The 12895-nt window shown below is 50.1% G+C and overlaps 1 protein-coding gene across 2 annotated transcripts; it reads left to right on the forward strand.

The window, feature by feature from the left end:
- Window positions 1-945: 945 nt before the first annotated feature.
- CCKBR (cholecystokinin B receptor) lies at window positions 946-11319 on the forward strand. Of its 2 annotated transcripts, XM_049889744.1 has the most exons (5): window positions 946-1148; window positions 8690-8941; window positions 9115-9364; window positions 9660-9832; window positions 10043-11319. In XM_049889744.1, the coding sequence occupies exons 1-5, from the start codon at window positions 998-1000 to the stop codon at window positions 10579-10581; spliced, it is 1365 nt and encodes a 454-aa protein (XP_049745701.1). In that variant the 5' UTR covers window positions 946-997; the 3' UTR covers window positions 10582-11319. The 2 variants fall into 2 exon arrangements, with proteins under 2 accessions (XP_049745701.1, XP_049745702.1); XM_049889745.1 differs by lacking the exon at window positions 946-1148 and having other exon boundaries at window positions 8733-8945.
- The last annotated feature ends 1576 nt before the right edge of the window (window positions 11320-12895 follow it).

Genomic DNA, 12895 nt, shown 5'->3' on the forward strand with positions numbered 1-12895 from the left:
CTGGAAACCGCGGAGAAAGCCAGCCAGCCTCTTCCTCCCCTTTTCTGCCTGCGCTGGGCTCGGATTGGAACCATCCTCTATCTCATCCCCGTTTATCCCGGGCACTTCTCACCACCACCTCTGGCCGCTCTCAAAGTCCAAGTCAGACTCTTCCTCCAGGCAGCCCTTTCCCCTGCCAAGGCTTTCCTGGGGACAAATGCGCTCCTTCTCCCCCGCCCTCCCCTGCCAGCTACTGGAAGTTCTTTTGAGCCTTGGGTGGAAGCCTGGGTTTGGGCCTTGGGTAGGAGGTGGAGAGTGCCGGGGCAGATGCAGAGGCTACCCCAGCCCTGCGGTGACGAGCTGAGGGGCATTAGGTTAGCGAGAGTGCCGAGGTCACTGGCCACTCCGCGCCTCTCTGGGGCTAAAGCAACTGCGCTGCAGCGGGTGACCCCCACACGCAGCCCTTGTCTCCGACGCCACCTGCACGTTCCCTACCCCATCCAAAGAGATACAGGAACCCGGGGCAGTAGCGCCCTACTCCACCCCTCTTATCCCCCCACCCCGCATCGGCCCCTCCCACCAACAAACACACACACACACACACATAACATCTCTTTCTCTCTCTGGCCTTCTGGCTCTCTCTCTCCCCAAGATTTCCCCGGAATCGGGGGCGGGGGAAGAGAGAGGGAAGGAAATCTCTAAGAGAAGACTGGAGAGATCCAGGGAGTGGGGGGACCCTTGGAGGACAGTCTCGCAGGGAGGGGGCGGGTGAGTCCGCAGCAGGGGGCGGGGGCGGAGGCATCACCTGGCCGGACAGACGCGGCCCCGCGCCAGGGAGGCACCAGTGCCCCGGCAGGGCGCGCAGAGCAGAGCTGAGGCGTGGGGCCGGAGCTGGGGCGGGGACCAGACGGGCGCGGGGGGCGGGGGCGTCTGAGCCTGAATCGCAGCGTGAGCAGGTGGAGCCGCGGCAGGAGCCCGCCCGGCCCAGCGGACGGAGGCAGCTGGCCCCGCTGGGGCCATGGAGCTGCTGAGGCTGAACCGGAGCGTGCCGGGACCCGGACCTGGGTCGGGGGCTTCTCTGTGCCGCCCAGGGGGCCTCCTCCTCAACGGCAGCAGTGCCAGCAACCTCAGCTGCGAGTCCCCACGCATCCGCGGAGCCGGGACACGAGGTGGGTGCCTCCCTAACCTTCCTCACAAGCTCCTTCTCACAGCACCCTACAGCAGTAATAGAAGCTCCCCACGCCCTCCACACTGCCGCCTCAAACGGCCACACCATCTCCTTGGGAGTACTCCCTCAGCTGCCCCTCACACAGACGACCCCCCACCACCACACCAGCTCCTCACAGCCCTCCCCACAACACACATCCCCCTCCTTGACCCAGAGAGTTGGGAGACAAGGACCTCTTCTTGTCAACCCTTGGAGATATCTCTTTTCCTTTTACATCCAGTTCCTGGTGCCACGCTGGGGAAGGGAGGGAAGAAAGGAAGGGAAGATTGAGAAAAGAAGGGATCTGGTTAGAGGAGGGAGCATTCTGGAAGGCCTGAATGGGAAGTTAGAGCTGTAATCTCCTCTGTCCCCCACCATAAGCCCCAGCCCTCCCAAAGGAGATCCTCATGCCTGACCCCCTAAGGGCTGCTCCCCATTTCACTCCTCCAACCCCTCATGAGTCGGAATCAACTCGACGGCACTGGGTACTGCCTTCAAACCCCTCTATCTCCCAAGTTGAGGTTCTTCTCAAGGCTCTGTACTCTCTCTCTCTGTCTCCAAGTCTCCAGGCCCCCTCTGCATCCTGCCTATCCTTAAATCTCACCCTCTCCATGAGCCAGCCTGCCCACTCCATAGCCTCCGTCCCTTTGTGCCACCATCTTCTCCCCCTTCCTACCCTCCTCAGACTACTTCCAATCACCCAGTCCCCAAGAGAGATTTTCAATCCTCTCATCAGCTCACATCATCATTTTCTTGATAATTCCTGCACCCCTCCTTTCTTTAAATGTTTATCGAACACCTGATCTCCCAGTTCTGGGGACACAAAGATGTCCCCATAGTCAAGTACAGAGGAGAGACAAGCCAATGGATAAATCACGGTCAGCGTGGCCAGTGGCGTGAGAGGGTCTGAACTGTCAACACTTAAAGGACAGAATTAATTAGTTCAGACTGATGGGGACCAAGAACTTCAAGAGGAGGGGAGCTGACTCTTAGAATTGGAGTTCTGTAGGCAGAAAAGGGAGGAGGGCAATTCTAGGAGAGGAAACAGTGTTAAGAAGGGAATAGTTAGAATGCACTGTAGTTCAAGCATTGATTTACTCCACAAACTAATAATGCATGCTTTCTCAGCTCAGTTGTTACACACACTCACTTAGATTCTTTCAGTCAACAAATATTTACCGAACCAGAGACTGTGCTAGGTACCGGGGAATGAGTTGAACGAAACTGAAACAGTCTCTACTTCATGGAGCTCACAGTTTAGTGGTGGGGACAGACAAGTAATCAGGGAATTGCAGCCCCAAATGAAAAGTGCCTTATAGGGTTGTGGGAACACAGAAGACAAGCACCAAACCCAGACTTGGAAATCAAGTCTGAGGAAGTGATATCTAAGGTGAAATCAGATAGATGAGAGAGATCCAGCCAAGCGAGGGGGAAGAAGAGGCAAAAAAAAAAAAAAGCATCCCAAGCAGAGGAAAGTATGTGTAAAAGCCCAAAGTGTAAATTCATGGCACTTTTAATCAGTGTGACATAGTTTCTGACTGACTTGTACCATCTGAGGGGAATAATGAACGCTCAGGCTGGAGATCAAACTAGTGTATTTACGGACTCTTATAGACCCAGCTAAAGGGTGTGGATTTTATCCTGAAGGCAGTGGGAACAACTAAAAGGTTTTAAACCAGGATTCGTTGTATAGTGTAGAGGATGGATTGGAGGACATGAGACGGAGGACAGAGGAACACTTTAGAAGGCTATTACAGTTATCCAGGTGAAACAAGATGCTTAGACAAAGGTACTGGCAATGGAGATGGAGAGAAGAGCCACTTCTGGAAGCAGAATCAACAAGACTTGGTGATTGATTAGAAGTGGGGTGGGAGGGAGAGGTCAAGGGATGAAACCCAGGTTTCTAGCTTGAGTAATTGGATGGATGTTGGTGCTTTATAATGAGAAGGATAACAAAGGAGCATAAACAACTTTGGAAGGGATTATAAATTCAGTTTGGAACCCACTGAGTTTAAATGCCAGTGAGACATCCAGGTTAAATTGCCCAGTAGGCTGTTGAATCTGTGGGTCTGGAGCTTCAGGGAGAAGTCTGAGCTATTAATACAGACTTGAAAGGCCTTTGCCTAGAGGAGGTAATGGAAGCCATGGGAATAGATAAAATCATCCAAAGATTGTGTAGAATGAAAAGAAAAGAAGTCCTAGGAAAGGACCCTGGGGAAACCCAATATTTAAAAGCCAGGCAAAGGAAGGAGAGTCCATGGAATAGATTTAGACCAAACTATCAGAGAGACAGGAGCTATGTCCTTCCAGAAGTCAAGGGAAAAGACAGTTTCAAGCAGGGTGGGATCCAAAACCAAACTCACTGTCCTTGAGTCGATTCCAATTCACAGCAACCATATGCGACAGGGTAGAACTGCACCGTGGGGTTTCCAGGCTATAATCTTTACGGAAGCAGACTGCTACATCTTTCTCCTGCGGAGTGGCTGGTGGGTTCTAACCACCACCTCTCAGTTAGCAGTCAAGTGCTTAACCACTGCACCACGAGGGCTTCTTTTTAGGGTAGGGTAAATGATGTCAAACACTGGCAATATAGTTGGAAAAGGGCAGAACAGTGACCTTCATATTCAACAGCAAGAAAGTTCTTAGGTAGAATTGTGGGTGCTGAGGCCTGACTGCAGTAGGTTAAAGGTTGGGCCAGTGGGAGAGGGGGTTTGAGAAGTGAACTAGGGTGTGTAGACAAAACTTTCAAGAAATTTTGTAGGGAGAGAGAGAAACAAAGGAAAAACAGGATAGTGCTGGAAAATGCATTAGATTGAGGAAGGAGTGTGTGTGTGTGTGTGTGTGTGTGTGTGTGTGTGTGTAGTTTTGTCCTCGATTTTTTTTTTTTTGACAGTAGAGACAAGAGCATTCAAAAATTGCTGATGGGAAATGAGGCAGGAGAGGGGAGGGTGAAGGTGCAGAAGAGAGGAGGGGGGTAGTCAATTGAGCACAGGTCCCTGAGAAAGCAGGATGTGAAGCAATTCAAAGCACAGGTGCAAGAAGTGGCTTCATGCATCTGGAAGTTGTTACACTACAATGCATATGTCACCCGGGCTCACTCCAACGTTGCTGATAGAAATTACCCTGATATAGTCCATAGAGACTTGAGCGTTACCATGTTTACTCAAATGCTACCACAGAAACACAGACATTACCCACACTTGCTTTCATATTGCCGACAGTCATTTAGATGTTACCCATCATGGAACACTACTCATTTTCATTTTATTATTAACCACACAATCAGATGCCACCCATGCTCATTTAGGTAACTGTCCTCCATATATTACCCATAAAATCATAGATACTACTTTCACAAGCTCAGATATTACCCACAGAGACTCAAATATTACCTATGCTCATTCAGATGCTCAGTTAATTTCACTCAACCAGGTGTTACTCATACTCTCTTAAATATCGCGTACACATGCTTGGTATTACTTCTACTCACTTAGCTATTACAATCATCATTTGGATATTCTCCCATTCACACAGCTGTTACCCACAGAACCCTGATGTAAGCCATACTTCCTCAAGATATTTTCCACAAAATGAGATGTTATCTACAGACTCTTCACATCACCCTTGCTCATTTAGATGTTATAGCATTACTCAGATATTACCTACACTTGAATGCTACCCACATTCAATCAGGTATTACCTATAGACATGTAGGTGTTAACCTTCTCTGGATATTGCCCACAGAAACTCCTGTTAATCTCACCCACCCAGATATTATGTCAGAGACTAAGATATTACCCAATGGTCACTCCAATATCACTTACACTCTTGGGTATTACTCTTGCTTCCTCAATTATTACCCATTGACACATGGATGTCCCTCTATTCAACCAGCTACTACCCACAGTCGGTTGGATGCTATCTGCTCACCACAGAGACGGGTATTACTTTGATGTCTATGTGCATGGGTGACCAGATCCGACACACCAATGGAAGGCAGAATTTGAGGCATCAACAGCTTCAGTGTTCTATAGAATCCTTTCATAGAAAAGCTTGGTTTTTGTTTTATATCATATTGCCTGGATTCTTGTGCTCGTACTTTCTCTGCCATAGTCCGGACAGAATGTATGAAGGTCCTCAAGACCCCAGAAGCAGAACTGAACTGCCCTAGTTTTCTGAGTCCCCGGTCTGATTTTCTGCTCTCCTGTCATCCCCAATAGGCTAATGCCCACAGGGAGACTGTCAGAGCACTAGTGGCTATATTCCAGAAAGTGCCATCTCCCATCCTTCCACCTTGCCTTAGGTTCCTAGTCACTTCAGCCACTATGGTCACTTATACTCTGCCACACATATGGATGCATACACACACACACACACACACACACGAGTTTTCATTCTGAGATTGTTTTAATTAATCTTTTTCACACTGCCTAACTGTTCAACAGCAAAGAACTAGAGAGAGAGTGGTGGCTGGGAATAAGGTAATATTTCCAGGAATACCCAGTAAAAACAGCAAAGCAGTGTACAATTGCTGGTTATTTTTATTGAGACTTCGTCCTCTAATTGTCAGGAGTCCCCAAGTGGATTAGGAACTTCATAAGGTTGGAGCCTAGCCTCATCTTTCTGCTCCACCACAATTAGCCAAGCTCAAAGACAGACACATATCAGCCAAATGAATGAATGAGAAATGTACTTTGGATACTTCAGAGTGCTGTACAACTTGAGAAGGTGGGGTTACTGCATCAAAAATCAGTGGAGGAGAGATGTCCAGAATAGGATGAGAGATGATAGAACTAGACAGAGTAAGGAGCAGGAGAAAAAGAGGCAGATTGTATGAGGGGAGGGGCGGACACAGAGTATAAGATAGGCTACCAGCTCTACTTTTCCAGGTCTAAGGGCCTCTCTGACAGCTTCCAAAAGTTCTTTATTTCCCTTACACACGCATATATCTCAAATTTGCCACACATAAGCCTTTCCTACAGAGAGGGGCCCAGCTTCCAAATGAGACCACAGATGGTTTGATATAATAGCAAAAGTAAAAGCATCAGAAATCACAGCTTGTTATTGACCACCACCACCACCACCCCCCCCCCCCCCGCCCCACCAAGGACGCTCCAAAATGTGTCTCCAAAGAGACAAAGGCAGAGAGGAGAAGGTATGCTGGAGATTTAGAGGCACAGAGGTGAGACCTGGATTCGGAAGGAAACGGCAGATGCACTTACGTGGAGAGAGGCAGAGATTCACAAGGTTCATTAACAAGCACGTGTGGAGTGCTTCCTTTGCATTGGGCATCATGCAGAGTATAGGGAGAAGGTAGGCATTGTCCTGTTCTCAGGAAGCTCATAGTCTATGGGGGAGGTAGAGAATTAGACTTTATAATACAGTAAGAAATGCCATGATAGAATGGGGGAGAGGAGAGAGACACTGAGATTGAAATTTGATTAAGAGAAGGAGGCAGCATGATGAATGACAGGAACCAGGGAACAGTAAGAGGCCAAACATTTTTAGGATCTAGAGACTTGGATTCTGTTCTGATTCAGCTTCTTACCAGCTATGTGACCTTGGGCAAGTTATTTCACTGCTGGGCTCACTTTGGGGATCACTCTTAAATAGCACTGTTGATGTCTACAACAGCTTCTACGAAACCAAAAACCAAACCCAGGGCCGTCGAGTCGATTCCGACTCATAGCGACCCTATAGGACAGAGTAGAACTGCCCCATAGAGTTTCCAAGGAGCGCCTGGAGGATTCGAACTGCCGACCCTTTTGTTAGCAGCCATAGCACTTAACCATTATGCCACCAGGGTTTCCACAACAGCTTCTAGATAAGCTAATTATTGTTATTAGAAAACAGTTCAATGCGGGGGCTAAAGCAAGACTCAGCCAATGTATGGGCTGTGGAAGAGGGAGCTGCAGCTCTGGGCCTTCCTTCCCCCAACCTGGGAGGCTCTGCCGCCTGCCCTGTCTCTCTTCAAGTGCCAGTCTCCCTTAGGTTGAGGCCAGGAGTGTGGGTAATTTAATCCAGTTTAATTGAATTCGTCTAGGTGCCTAGTGGCCTAGGAGTCTACTTGACAATGATATGAAGACCCAAAGATGAATCCGTTTCCCAATAGAAATTGACTCAGATGGGTGGGGTCAGCCCTGCCAGCCCTCTGTCTAGTCCAGCAAAAGTAAGTGTCCCTCCTCTGAGCTCTCACAGCACCTTGTACTCCCTCAGTCTCACCTCTTATCACACCATTTATGTATCTGGGTTCCCCTCTAGACTGTGGCAGGAAATTTGTCATATTCATCTCTTTGTCCCCAGTGCTTGGCACAGAGGTAAAAAAAAAAAAACTTGTTGCCATCAAGTTGATTCTGATTGTTGAGTGAGAGAGTGAGAACGAATGTTTGGAGATAAATAAAATATAAAGCAGAAAGTAAAAAGGACTCCAATAGATATATAAAGAACATGCACAGATCAGAGAAAAGGGGGAATTAATTCCAAATGTAGTGTCTGGAAAGTCCTTACAGAAGGGGGGGCAGTTGATCCGAGTCTTGAAGGACAAGAGACGAATAGGAGCTCACCAGATATAGAAGATAAGCTTGTGATGGGGAGAGGGGGGGTTGTTGAAGGAGCATTCCAGGCTGAGAAACACCAGCATGAGCAGGAAGGGAGTCATGGGTGCACATGATGCATTAAAAAAACTGAGTCATCCAGTGCTTTAAGTGGGTGCATACATAGCAGGGAGGACGTGAGAGGGAGAGGGCAGTGCTTGGAGGACTTTGATGATACACTAAGAGGTTACAGGTGGTGGAGAATACAAAGGGTCTTGTTTGTTTACTTTTTAAAAGAATAAGGACATGATCTGATCTGGGTTTCAAAAGGTATTGGGTGATCAGCTGTGTCAAATGTTACAGGGAGGCCAGGTAGAATAGGCTGAGAAGGGACCTTTGGATTTGGGAGTTAAAGCTTAGTGACCTTGGGAAGAAGTGTCCAGATAGTGATGGAGGGGGTCAGTATTGGATTGTAACTGACTAAAGAGTGACCGGGAAGAGACAAATAATCTTTTTCAAGAAGTTTGGCTGCAAAGAGAAGGATCTGGGACAACCTTGAAGAGAAACAGGCTTTCTTAAGAAGGGTAGAAAAAAAAAAGAAAAAACCAAACCCAGTGCCTTCGAGTAGATTCCGACTCATACCAACCCTATAGGACAGGGTAGAACTGCCCCACAGAGTTTCCAAGGAGCACCTGGCGGATTCGAACTGCTGACCCTTTGGTTAGCAGCCCTAGCACTTAACCACCACGCCACCAAGAGCTAGGCCAATTTAATGGATGATGCCTCAAGGAGGTTGTAGGGCCAAGGATTCAAGTTCACCATTTAATGACTGGAACCCTGAGGGTGTGGGGGTAATTTTGGGATATAGGGGACCTGGCTGGGTAGTGGGGGTTGGAGATAAGTGAAATTGAGGGAGTTGGTTCAGTGGGGACCAGACGCCTTACTGCCACCTCTCCCTTTTCCCACCCAGAATTGGAGCTGGCCATTAGAATCACCCTTTATGTCGTGATCTTTCTGATGAGCGTTGGAGGAAATGTGCTAATCATCGTGGTCCTGGGGCTTAGCCGGCGCCTGCGGACGGTCACCAATGCCTTCCTGCTCTCTCTCGCAGTCAGCGACCTCCTGCTGGCTGTGGCTTGCATGCCCTTCACCCTCCTGCCCAATCTCATGGGCACATTCATCTTTGGCACAGTCGTCTGCAAGGCAGTTTCCTACCTCATGGGTGGGTGAGACACTCTTCCTCTCCCCCCCCCCCCCCCGCCACCTCCTCCCTCCTACAGTCCTTGCCGAATGTAGGGATCTTTCCTGATGCGGGAGCTGGGAAGTGTGTAAAGTCACTCTAGTGAATGTACAGTGCAAGTATCCAAGGCGATCCCTTTCTCTTTCCTTGCTCAGGGGTATCTGTGAGTGTGTCCACACTAAGCCTCGTGGCCATCGCCCTGGAACGGTACAGCGCCATCTGTCGGCCACTGCAGGCGCGTGTATGGCAGACGCGCTCCCACGCGGCTCGCGTGATTGTAGCCACATGGTTGCTGTCCGGGCTGCTCATGGTGCCCTACCCCGTGTACACCGCCGTGCAGCCAGCAGGGCCCCGTGTGCTACAGTGTGTGCATCGCTGGCCCAGTGCGCGCGTCCGCCAGACCTGGTAAGGGTGCCCATGACTTATATTTCGAGAAACTCCCTCTCCATCAGATGCTTGCAATCATTCCGCGGGACCCTCCTCCAGCTGCTCCACAAGTTACCCCACCCCAGTTCCCATTTAGCATCCACCACCCGGGATTCCCATTTGGAGCCTCACCGCCCCCCCCACCCCCGGCCCCCGCTCTCCTACTCCTACCGCTGGGATCTGGCCACCAGCCCTAGAAACACCAATCCTTGGCCCTTCCCCACATCTGTGATTGGACAGAGACCTGCGTGATCCGTCCGTGTTCTGTCTCCAGGTCGGTGCTGCTGCTCCTGCTCTTGTTCTTCGTCCCGGGTGTGGTTATGGCTGTGGCCTACGGGCTAATCTCCCGCGAGCTCTACCTGGGGCTTCGCTTTGACGGTGACAGTGACAGCGACAGCCAGAGCCGGGTCCGAAGCCAAGGAGGGCTGCAGGGTGGGAAAGGACCAGGTGGGCAAAAACCACCAGGGGCGGAGCCTGAGAGAGTAGGTGGAACTTTGGGAGGGGTGAGGCCTAGTGTGGGTGGGGCGAGAAGGAGGAGCGTGAGCAGGAGGTGCTGCTGGAAATGAGGCTAAGGTTGTATGTGGGACCAGGTGAGGGTTGGGCTGAAGGTTAGGAGGACCTTGTCTTCTGTTCTGACCACCCACCCTCTGTGCCCAGATCCAGCCCAACGGAACGGACATTGCCGGATCGAGACTGGGCTGGCTGGCGAGGACGGCGATGGCTGCTACGTGCAGCTTCCACGCTCCCGGCCTGCACTGGAGCTGTCGGCGCTGACGGCGCCCACTTCTGGGCCAGGACACGGCCCCCAGCCGGTCCAGGCAAAGTTGTTGGCCAAGAAGCGAGTGGTGCGAATGTTGCTGGTGATCGTTGTGCTTTTTTTCCTGTGTTGGCTGCCAGTGTACAGTGCCAACACGTGGCGCGCCTTCGACGGTCCTGGTGCGCACCGCGCACTCTCGGGTGCACCGATCTCCTTCATCCACTTGCTGAGCTATGCCTCCGCCTGTGTCAATCCCCTGGTCTACTGCTTCATGCACCGTCGCTTTCGTCAAGCCTGCCTCGAAACTTGCTCCCGCTGCTGGCCCCGCCCTCCACGAGCTCGCCCCAGGCCTCTCCCAGACGAGGACCCTCCCACCCCTTCCATTGCTTCGCTCTCCAGGCTGAGCTACACCACCATCAGCACTCTGGGGCCGGGCTGAGGGATGAAAGGGGGAGTAGGGGCTAAGGCAGGACAGAGACCTATCCGTATAAGCTGAAACCCATCCAGACACACAAGAAATACAGACCAAAATTAACTGACACCTGACAGCATGAACTAACCCCAAAGCCCAGGAAAAGGTGACTTATCTGACAGACCCCCACACAGGAACTGAGGCACACTCCTGATAGGGGATTGAGCCCGACGCATACAAATATGGCACCAATCCTGAACAGACACAGAGGCCCCAGCAGTGGCTGTCCCTACACAGTAGGAGCTCTGACAGGGCTGACCTGCCTCTCACACACATGCAGTAATGGAGCTGATTCCTTTAGGGGACATGGAGCCTGGCAAGGGACTGACTGCTGGGATGTTCCAAGCTGCCCCCAGTTTGACCTCACAGTGCTGTTCCCCTACCAGCACTAAAAACACCAACAGGCCTAAACTCACCCCTCCCTGACCAACAGACTTTTTTGCACTGAAAAATCCCTTCATCCTTTTCCAGTTAAGGATTTGTGGCTCTGCCCCCGTCCTCCCTCGCCTGGCCTCTTCAAGAAATAATAAATGATTTGGCTTCCTCCTGAACTTCCCTTATGGTCTTTTTTTGAGTAGGGGATTTTGTGAAGTCCTCCGTGTCAGATCCCTCCTTCAGCTGCCTGCACCTGTGCCCAACCGCCTGCCCAAAAGCCCCAGGTCTGAGGCTAGGTGGGGCTGTGTATATTCCCCCTGGATTGTTATTCTTGACCTACCTACACGCCGATGTCCAAGTAACTGGGAGTAGGGATGGGGGGTGAGGCTGGATATCTATGACCCATCATGACTCCTGAGCACATTCTCCTAAAGTGGTACCATTGTTAAGATACTGTATTGATAGATGATTAAAAAGATTTTGATGAAAAGACAAAAGAAAAAGCGCTGTATAGTAAGACTTGCTTCATTCCATCTGTGTTTGCAATGCCAGAGATCAGACCATGACAGGTGCACAGAAGTTAATTAAAGTGTAGGGCCTTTTTTTATTGTAAAAAATATATATAATCCAACATTTGCCAATTCGACATTTTTTTACTTGTACAAGTCAGTGAGACCAATCACACTAATCATGTAGTGCAGACATCACCAATTTCCGTTGCCAAATGCTCCACCACCATAAACAGAAACTCAACACTTTCTAAACAACGCTTCCCTCTTTCCCCCTCATTCCTGCCCTTGGTAACCACTATTAAACTCTGACCTCTACGTTTTCCTATTCTAGGTATTTCATATGGTGAGATCATACATATGAAATATGTATGGTGTTTGTCAAGAGTAGGACCTTTTTAATGCACTACTCTTCTCCAGTGTCAGAACCTGGCCAAGATTCTTGCCCCATGGAAGCACCCTTACTGGCCCAGCAACAGCAAAGAGGTTTGGAATTGGGGGCAGGAGGCAGGGGGCAGGGGGCAGGGGTTAGAGCTGAGTATAAGTCTCAGAACCCCACCTACTTTTTTGTTTGTTTGTTTTTTGATTGCGAGACTCTGAGCCAGGCCCAGAGAAAGGCAGATACCAGCAACATCAGCCTCCACATACACAGTGAAGATCGGATACGGAAGGACAGAAAATGACAGCACCGAGGGGATAGATACAGAGAATCAGAGGCATGGTATGTTGGGAGAGAGGTTCCTTGACACTTCATCTTGTAACAGATGGGGAATCTGAGACTCAGAGCAGGAAAGAAATTTGCACAATTAGAGAAAGATGGAAAGAATCATATTGAAGTAGAGACTGAGGTGGAGACAGATAAGAAGCCACACGCATCAGGGAAGAACCAAGTTTTATGGGGCCTGAAACTTATTAAATGGGTGCCCTTTTTAAAGAAAAAAAATACAAAATTACAGATAGATAAGTGCTGGGACCCTGACCAGAGCCTTGTAAGGGGCCCATGCAAGTGAGAAGCCCGGAAAGTTAAGCTTCATTAGGTTCACAGCCAAAGTGCCTCTAAAATCTACCCACTCACTATGCTGGACAAAGGCTGGTTGGAGTGAAGGGCAGTGAGAAAGCAGGGTGGGTCTTCTGTTTACCAGTGCTAGGAGGCTGCTTCCATACACCATTTCTACAGAGTTCTGGGCTGCAGGAGTGAGGAAGACAAGGCAGGAGAAGGCATTCCAAGCTGTCCGCCTACCACAGTGCTGGTTAAAAATAGAATCCCAGCTGGCCTAGGGAGCTGAAGGCGAGATATTGGGCTGCTGTCCCTCATGCCAACTTTTCCAGGTGGCTGGAGTAGGGTTGTCTGTAGGTCCCCAGCACCCTCCCCCACTCTCACCTGCACATTACCTTCT

The sequence above is a fragment of the Elephas maximus genome, chromosome 7, assembly GCF_024166365.1.
Source record: "Elephas maximus indicus isolate mEleMax1 chromosome 7, mEleMax1 primary haplotype, whole genome shotgun sequence".
In the NCBI taxonomy this organism is placed as follows: domain Eukaryota; kingdom Metazoa; phylum Chordata; class Mammalia; order Proboscidea; family Elephantidae; genus Elephas; species Elephas maximus.